We start from the raw sequence: 10,136 nt of genomic DNA, 5'->3' as shown, positions 1-10,136 counted from the left end.
ACAAACCAACGAGACCAAGCGGATCCTACAATATCCCGTCTCAGGCCTCAAATTTGGTCAAATGGACATCATCACAGAGATTGAAAGTGTCACAAACATAGTTGTCAAAATTGCGATCTAAATCGTAAGATTGCACGATTTTATGATCTCACCTCACCAAAACGTTTAAGATTGCACTAGGATTATAAAAATAATAAGATTGTATGTAAGATCGTGTAGGATCATATGAGATCTTACCGATTCTACCAAAATATCAATTTTTGGTTTTTTTTTTTTTTTTTTTTTTTTATGAGATAAACTTTTGGTTTTGATAAAACTTTAAGGGTTTTTATTTTTCTATGTTGTAATGATATGACTTTTTATTTATTTTTATATATAATTATGTTAACCTAAACAAATATTTTCTAATTTCTAGTTCACTTGTAATCAAAATAAAGGAATGCTTCATCATTTCTAAATGAATAATTTATATTGGCTTTACTACCTTTTAAACTATAATATTGTTAAATTTGTTTGATCAATATACTAATTTGTATTATATATTACTCAAATGTTTTTTTTATATATAATTTTATGTTTTTCTTATATATAATTTTATTAGTATGCTTGTATTTGTATATTGATTGATTTTTTGAGCATGCTCCATAATTGTTACTGTGTGGTATACTTTGAATAGTTAAGTGTGAAGTTGTATCTTGATCTGTTTTGCAATTCTAATATACAAATATAAAATGTCTACATAGATGAACTAAATGATGATGATTAGGAGTTAGGACAGTGGTTATAAGAAACTTAAAATGTGAATAATTAAAGGTTCACTTCACCTTTATATTCATCTTACTTTTAGATTTCATATTTTAGTTAGCTAGTTTCCATTTGATAACTTATTTTGAATTTTAAACTTGGAACTTGGAAAATATTTCTATATGTGTTGATAAATATTTTGGTATTTGATTGCTAATTAAACACTTATTAAATTTAAAACTTAAATATATTTATTTCGTTAGTATAGACATAGTGATGTAACACATGCAAATTGCATCATATGATGCAAATATTTGTTTATTTATGGATAAAATCACAATTTAGGTGATTATACAACATACAAAGTCATTATCAATGTGTTTTTTGCTTTAAATTGAAAATATGTAGGATCTTACGATTCACAATCCCACTTACTTCTCACGATCCTACGTAGGATCCCGATTTTGACAATGTTGCTCACAAAAGTATAATAATGGAACCTACTATCTCAAACTTATGGAAATTAATTCCCCAATAAAAAGAACAAAAAACAAAAATGAAATAGTTCCAAGGATGCTAGTGAGGTAGAAGAGCATCACACAGCACCACTGCACATTTTATAAATCTCTTAGAACAATAACCATTTTACAACAAAAGTTTGGATACCACCTTTGTGACAGCCAATTCCACTGCTGGGAAGTAGCATTCAGAACCATCAGACACCACTAACTTCGGTTAAAACTACTTCTGACAATGTCTAGAACATCCATACCCCAATGGAAACAATAACATGTTTACCGATGAGATCCCTGTAGGTGTATACTAGACACCCACATGAGATGAAACCAAGTAATTTGAAATAAATATAGAAACAAACTACCCATGGAGCCTCACATACTATGAAGACTGCACTTAGAATGTTGTGCAACCCAAGGTAGAAAATTTAAAGCAAACAATAATATAAAATGAACTTCAGTCTGGCAAAGTACTATTCATTACTGAAGGCAAAATTTCAACCAATCAGGAGTCATTAGATTCTAAATAACCAGCCTTAACCAATAAACCAAAACCATATCCCACTTCTTTACAACAAAGTTCTGAAAAGAACTGAATCACCAAATTGAAAAGAAATAGGCATTACCAACACAAGTGTGTACGATTCATCACTTCTCAAGTTTAAAACCGTTACAACCATACTTACCTAGATATTGGCCTCCTCTGCATTACGCCTACCCGACCAAGATCTGGACCCTGAAAATTTTTGGAATGAAATTTAAGCTAATGCTTGAATAGCAATGAAAAATCTGCAATACCCGCTAAACAACTCCAACATCTGCCACTACCCAACCAAAAACCTACTACATTTAAAAAAACCACACCTTTCTGTGTGTTGTGCACTAATATTTGCACAGTTTCTAAAATTTCCAAAAGCATTTTAATGTTTTTACATCTGCAGCCACAAAACCAGTCTGAAGATGTGTGGACCTTACCATGAATTGCACGAGAAGATTATGTATGTTCTATTAGGTAGGAAAAACAAAATAAACCAGAAATTAAATCTTTTTAGCTTGACTGGAGAGCAAGACAACTCACCACCCTTTAGTCCAGTATAATGATTTAGTATCGATTGTAGGCTTTCCCATAATCTTCACGCCTCTGACGCTGAAAGTCACTGAAATTTTCATTAGGCCTTGAAGAATAATTTTCCATTGGGTTTGGGTATCGGCTTCTTGAATCCATGGCTAAATTGGCCCCAGCATAATGAGGGTTGGCCGAGGTACCATCATAGTCAGAATAACCATGCTGTTTATATCCTCCAAAACCAGAAGTGGGCATTGGTTGGCGTGGCTGCTGTTGACGTCTTTGGGCATCAAGTTGGAGAAACTCCTCCCACTGTTTTGCATGTGTTCCCCTCAGACTAGCCAGTTGCTTCATGTAGTTCTCTCTCATCTCCCTAATAGCCTTTTACCCGTAGAACCAATAGTTAGAAATCACAAGTTCGAAATCCACATACTATGCTGGGTGTGTTCAAAACAATTATAGTGTTCCTCAGTACAGCAGTGGGCATAGCAGATGACGGTAATATAAGAAACAAGATTTAAATAGCATTTTTATGTTTTACATCTCCTGTTTCTCTCTCTTTCAGTTTCATGAAAATTTTTAGCTTTTTTTGGTAATATATAGATTCTCAACTCTGATCATTGAACTTCAGTATTAACCATGCTGCAAAACCCTTCCCCACAACATTTGCCACACTAGCAAGCACTAAGAATTCTATGGGCAGCAGAGTTAATTATGCTCCCTCAAGGAAAAAGAAATTGAACAAGAAAACATAAACATGCAAATTAAATCATCTATAATTTTTTTGGAGGGGGGAGAGAGAAACCATTCAGAAGCTCTTTCTTTTTCTTTTTTTTTAATTCATAAATTCTTTATTACTTATCACAGAGAGAGAGAGAGAGAGAGAGAGAGAGCTAATTTAAAGATTAGCCAATACAAAAAGATCCATGGCACAATCAAAAACTCAGAAAGTATAAAAGAGGAGAGAAGATTAAACAAAGAAGCAAAGCCCATGCTAGACACACACGGCATTTGCAATCCAAAAACTTGATTCACCCATGAGATAAAACAAGAACAAAAATAAATTCAAGCTGTTTCCTAGTTATTTATAAATCCAGACTTCATGAACTTCAATGAATTTAACAGATTAAAAATTGGTTATAAAATTTTTTTTTTTTCTAGGTAAATGGGGTGAGGGGGGCCAGTAGGGTTCAAACCTCAGTGCCCAGGCACAACAAGAGGTGCTGAGGTGCTGGAACCGCTGGGGTATCCCTCGCTGGTTATAAAAATATTATTAAGTAAAAGATGCAATTGGACTTGCCAGCAATAAAGCGTTCATTAGAAAAACTAATTGCGAAGAAAAATAAAAACTTCCATATTCTCCAAAACGTCCACCAGTTAACACTCTGCAGATGTACACCAACACTACAAGATGGTTCTTACCTCACGATGCCTGTAATTTTCTTCATCTTCTTCCTTGTCACGAATTCTTCCAAGTTCCATTGCATCCCTCTTATACTCCATCTCTAATTCTTCTAATGTCTGGGGGACAGCAGGGTAATCAAACTGACGTCCAGATTGCATATCAGATCCTCTTCTCTCATTATCCCATCCATCAGTTCTATAAGCACCCATGCTCTGATTATTACCATCATATGAATTATATGACTTGCCTGTGTAAGGAGGATGTGCTGGAGATTTTGAATTGCTTGAACGACCTCTAGCTCCATTATTACCATAAGCTTCATGAAATGAAGAGTCTGTTAAGCACTTGATTCAAGATGCTAACATAGATGGTAGCTTTAATTCAACATACTATCTTTATATTCACACAGTGAAATCATCCGTGGCAAAAGATCCAGATATGCTTTCAGTAAATAATTTCGTATTGGAGACAATCCGACCAATTCAGACCCACTCACGAAAGTTACTTCAGAATCGTACACAAAATGCTTGAACATAAGAACTTACCTCTTGCTGCAAACAAATGATAAGCAACAAGTAATTAAGGACACAGAAACAATGAAAAGGATATCCAACAACACATAGGAAACTATATAGGAACCTTAAAAAGGTTACAAATCATAAACATGAAATTACCAGCTTTCTATGGACGCCGTAAAGATATCCTATGCTGTCCCTACCTTGTGGAGAACCCCTTGAGAATTTCTGCAGATCATCACGAATACGGTCTTCCACAGCCTTCTCCTGCCTGCCAAACCTCTGTTGGAACTGTGATGCATTCTGGGGACCAGAATAAGACCTTTGGGATTCAGAGCGTCGCATTCGTGCATCAACAGGGCTTCGCTCAGGTGACCTAGATCTTGCCATGTGGGAACTAGAAGATCCCCTTTGATCACCTTCATCGTTAATCACTTTGTGCACAGCATCCACACCTTTTGTCAAAATTAACCTATCCTTGCCACTGACAATAATAAATTTCTCCTCCATCTTGATTTTGCAGCCAATATCCTTTTCAATTTTTTGAATAACTTTTTCTGAAAAAAGTGCCTTTACATGCTTTTCTCTAGCAGGTACCCTTTCAAAGAAATCTTGAGACTTGCGATTTGCTCCAAGAGTAGAGGGACACCCCTATAAATGAGCCAAACAGCATGGCGTTTAACCAGGAAATAAAAATAAAATAAAAAATCTCCTCTTCAAACATAAGTAATGTACTCATTAAAGTTCAACATATACAAAAGACTCAACAATATTCAATTAGTTTTACCTGTTCACTTGACTACAATGTCAATTCTACTAAAAGAAATGCGTTGTATTTATTTTCATGACAGCTGCATGATATATAATACTAATATAGATTAGAGAAGACAAAATGGCTCTAATGTCAATTTGACAAAGTACACTCTGATACCAATTTAACATATGATCTTTACAAATCCAACACAAAATTAGGCTTATTGATAAGCTCTTGAAGAACTTTTGAATGGGATTTGAGATTTAAGGATCTAGGTAAGATTAGGGTTTGAATGAATCTTGAGGGAATGCATAAAGATAAAGTCTTTATTATCTTTAATAAAACTCATTACTTACTTAAAAAATAAAAATAAAAATCTTGAGGGGAATGTGATGGTTGTTTGGCGTTAGAATAGTGAATTGAATGAGAAACAAAGAAAGATAAACTCTAAGCAACTAACCTAGGTTCTGTAGGCAATCACAATTACAAAAGAGAGAGCAATCACACCCTCAAAGCTTAAAATAATCTGCTGGAAATTTAACTAAATTCAATTCCTCTATCTGAATTTTTTTTACTACTTAGAAGTCTTAGGCTATTGCCAATTTTTTTTTTTTTCTAGAAAAGAAAGACTCCTAACCTTTTCCTCTTAATAACAAAGAAAGTAATTAAGAACTTCTAAACCAACTAGATAAAGGACTCGAAAACATGAAATAAGATTCATGAGCCTTTGGTACAACCTATTACAACCCATTCCAGAAACTCTGGAAATTACTAGGTTACCTTATTCTAGTAAAACTTAATTAAAACTGATCCAGCAACTTTCTAACATAATGAAAATTAATACTTAGACTCATTAATAACTAAAATAGCCAATGAAAAGTGGCAAGAAGGCCCCACATCGAAACTAGACCACAAACCTAGAATCTTTTGGCATTTAATCTAGTTTTTCCTAGAACTCCTTGCTGGCTGCATCACAATCTAAATGAGCAATAATTTTTTTACCCAACCATTTTAATAGTTAACATTGACAACCATTAGCACTAACTACACAATTCAGCTCATCAAGCAACAATGACTATTTAAACAGAGAATTAGAAATTCAACCCAATACAAACCATACAAATCACAGTGCCCCTAAATAATGACTTCGTACTGTCACAATTCAGCCCATTGACTCTGATGTGAAAAATCTCTACACCCCATCTACCTCCTCATATCTGTTTGTGATCAAGGGCAAATGTGCACATCAACATTCATGTTAAAGCAATAAAGCTTAAACTTGGAGTAACAGTGGTAAACTGAATGAAAGCAAATCTCAAACTGAACTAGTCTGATAGGCATGAACCAGGAAAGCTCCAAGCAATATCAATTGGAATAAACCGGAATGCTCACTGGAAATAGATGACGTAACTACTACACCGGATACCCATTCACATTCTCAAGTCAGATCCATCTTGGCATGTGATATGCCAACGTATACCTGTCCTGATCTAAGCAGGCCGGAACATCAACATCAACTTAAGCAGTGCTACTCATATGGTATTAAAAAAAACACGGACTTCCTTTTTCCTTTTCTTTCCAATAAAATTTGTTAACCGAATAAGTAAATAACTCTCAAGATAAAAATGTAATCATGGAAAAAAGGTTTTTTTAAAAAAAATTGTACATATATTAAAGCTGATACTTTTCTACGACAGTTTTGCAACATTCAACAAGTACAATAAACTAATAAAGCATTTCTAGAGAAGCCAGTAGTACCTGAGTAAAGTGACCAGACTCTCCACAAATTTTGCAAATCATTTCTTCTTCTTTCCGTTTCTTCCAAATCCTCTCGGTAGCTTTTGACTTAGCCTCCCATACCTTAGCTTCTCGGCTTGTGAAATCAGTTGGAACAGCATTCGGATCCCGTTGTTCCTCTTCCTCGTCAGAACCCGCCTGAGACCTTTTGTTCGTCTTCCCCTTATCCTGCACATTGTTGGTAGCCGATCCCAGAGGCCCAGTGTACTCCTTGTAAAGCTCACTGAAGTCATCATCAATATCCGGGTCTGGTCTTGTCGCCATCTTATGACAAAGTTAACTAATTTCCACTCCTATATTCCCAACCATAAATCCTACCTTATTAAACTCGAACACTCGCAACAAAAAATAAAATATATTCAAGCATGCCTTATGAACACAAGAAAATAAAAATAAACCTATAAAAATTAGGGTTTGTTTGTTTAGATAGAAAATAATTTTGCATTGGAGACTTTATCAATTATGAGTTATTGCCTTTTCCAGTACGTTTCTAGATAATTATATCGTTAATCACTATCAATAGTGAAATTTGACTCTTTTTTTTTTATTATTATTATCATAATTGTTCGTAAAGATTTTCCTAGGAAACAAACAGAGTCTAAGAGTGAGTGGCAACGAAATGCAATGTTAATTAGACAAATTAAGGCGAATTAAAATCGGAATTAGGTCAAAATTGGCGGGGTTAAAGTGAAATGAGAGTAGTGTAAGATGGAAAAACCGCATGAAACTACGCATCTTATGGTATGAAAATGAAATACACAAAAAGCGAAAGAAATGAAGAAGAAGAAAAAGAAAGTGGTACCTGAAGTGAGGAAGAGAGAGAGGGTTGAGCGGCAAGCAGATAGTGATGGGTTTCGCTTCGCGCAACGACGAGATTGAAGAAGTTAGGGCTGGTTTTTCTTTTTTAAACTTCACCACTTGCTCTGCCTCTGCTCTCTGGAACTTTTTTATTTTTTTTAGAACGATTTCTTGTTTTTATTAACTTACTAGTCGCTGACCCGTGCTATGCACGGAACCTACCTATTTATATGATAAACTAAAATGATTTTATAAAATTTTATATTAATTAAAAAACTACATTATTGCATGAATTTCTCTTGTATAACTTCAATTTGTGTTACAATTTAATAAATAAGTCATTGTTTGAAACTATAAAGTAATAAGTTTTAAATTTTAATGGGTCTAAACTTTAAACAATGAAAAAAAATCACATGTTAGGTTGTGTTCCTAGCAACCTTGAAAGAAAAAGTAAAGGGGAAAAAAACCATGAAATACCATCAAGCAATAAGTTTTAATGGGTTTAAACTACAAACAATGAACAAAAATAATCATAAACAATCATAGGTGCAGGGTTTGGTTACCAAGATCAGATGGTTGTAAAACACAACCTGTTAACATTGATTTAGGGTTATGCAGAAGACAACATAAATGACAGAAAATTGTTTTTACGTTGTCTGCTATGCCAACCATCTAAATATATTAATTCCAAAAAATATTAAATAAAATAATTCCTAAAATTATATGAGATAATTAAGAAGAACATCAAGCCCTTATGTGGATGTTATTTGTGGACGGCTGTCCATCACTGCAATTCATAGACTTTGTTGTTAATAAGACAATCGAGTTCAAAACTAAAATCGATTAGGTGGCCTTTGTACTTCAGGATTTGTTCTCGTTGAAGATCAACTTGCTTCCTACTATGGCTTCAATTTGATATGTGTGTTTTCTTTGTGAAAATTTGAGTGAGTATGAAGGGTTTCAACCTTGGCAAAAGTTTATATTTGTGAAAATTTTTGTTATAGAATTTTAGTTGAAATAAAATTTTCAAGTTTTTGAAACATATATCTAATAGAGTTTTATTTAAAGAAGTTTATATTTGTGAAAATTTTTGTTATAGAATTTTAGTTGAAATAGAATTTTCAAGCTTTTGAAATATATATCTAATAGAGTTTTATTTAAACTAAACTATTGTAATATTTGATAAGATATAAAACCAAAAATAAAAAGAATCTAAAATAAAAAGAAAATAATGATGACGTGGAAAATTGTGGAAGTTTCAAAAGTTTCGGTTTTATATATATATATATATATATATAGATTGAAATAGAATTTTCAAGCTTTTGAAACATATATCTAATAGAGTTTTATTTAAACTAAACTATTGTAATACTTGATAAGATATAAAACCAAAAATAAAAAGAATCTAAAATAAAAAGAAAAAGAAAAAGAAAATAGTGATGACGTGGAAAATTGTGGAAGTTTCAAAAGTTTCGGTTATATATATATATATATATAGATTAGTTATTATTTCTTTTTTTTATATATAAAATATTATTTCTTATTATTAGTTATTATTTCTTTAAAAATTAAATATTTTTATGTGATAATTTAATGTTATGCATCATGTGCTTATTTATATCAAGCTAAAATGTAAAATTGACCCTTTAAGTTTCACCTTTTATCATTTCAGTCCTCTAATTTTAGTTTCGGTCAATTCAGTCCTTTAAGTTTCAAAAGTGTTTCAATTCAGGACTTCCACTAACTTCGATTAATGCTCTACCGTTAAGTGTAATTTTTTTTTTCTTCTTCAGTTTTTTATATTAAAAAATACAGAAAACTGATTTAAATTAAAAAAAAAATGGTGAAAGAAAGATGTAATTAAATTGTTTTCTCTTTATGTTAAATCTAATAATCACCCTGTAAAGGAATCCTCTCACAACAGTAAGTTGGAGGTGCTCTAGGATAGGGAAAACATCTCGTTCTTCATCATCTTCCCTTCCTGTGGCTATCAGCTGAAGATTATCCTATCCATTCGCGATATTGCCCCTCTGATCTTCTCTTCGGGATTGTATTTTATCAGCCAAATCCTCTCTAATATTTAAAGACTCAACCAATGACCTCCTGTCAAAGCCACCAAAGACATTGTTGCCACTGCTCCTCACTGGTCACTGCCGACTATCCTTGCTTGGCGGTGGTTGTCTTTCTCTTAACTCGATTCGACTAGGCTAGTCTTCCTCTCTCTACGTTTTCTCATCAAACCCTCATTGGAGTTCCAACCCACGACTGGGCTATTGTGTTTGGTTGGTTTCAAAGTCTTTTGGATTTGGTGAACAACCCGGTTAAGCTCCCTCTCCAATATGGTCTGTGTCGTTGGATTCTTTCTCTCCAATCCAATACGGTATCCTTGGATTCTTTCTCCCTCTGATCTGATTTAGGTTTTCAAGTTTAGTTTTAGTCAAATCTTTTTTTATTTCTAATTTTGTTTGTAAAAACCAAATGAACCACAAAAAAAGAAAAACCCAGAAACATTGTTTCTCGAATAAATAATCATTGTTTGTGG

At 33.2% G+C, this 10,136-nt stretch overlaps 1 protein-coding gene across 1 annotated transcript; it reads right to left on the bottom strand.

Annotated features, from left to right (window-relative positions):
- Positions 1-1,722: 1,722 nt before the first annotated feature.
- Positions 1,723-7,770, bottom strand: LOC126708623 (uncharacterized). Its single transcript, XM_050408436.1, has 6 exons — positions 7,599-7,770; positions 6,758-7,089; positions 4,449-4,896; positions 3,748-4,046; positions 2,338-2,706; positions 1,723-1,995 (listed from the first exon to the last, which is right to left on the bottom strand). The coding sequence occupies exons 2-5, from the start codon at positions 7,058-7,060 to the stop codon at positions 2,362-2,364; spliced, it is 1,395 nt and encodes a 464-aa protein (XP_050264393.1). The 5' UTR covers positions 7,061-7,089; positions 7,599-7,770; the 3' UTR covers positions 1,723-1,995; positions 2,338-2,361.
- Positions 7,771-10,136: the final 2,366 nt, after the last annotated feature.

Source organism: Quercus robur, chromosome 12 (genome assembly GCF_932294415.1).
Source record: "Quercus robur chromosome 12, dhQueRobu3.1, whole genome shotgun sequence".
Taxonomy (NCBI): Eukaryota; Viridiplantae; Streptophyta; class Magnoliopsida; order Fagales; family Fagaceae; genus Quercus; species Quercus robur.
This window is presented reverse-complemented; position numbering and strand designations above follow the sequence as displayed.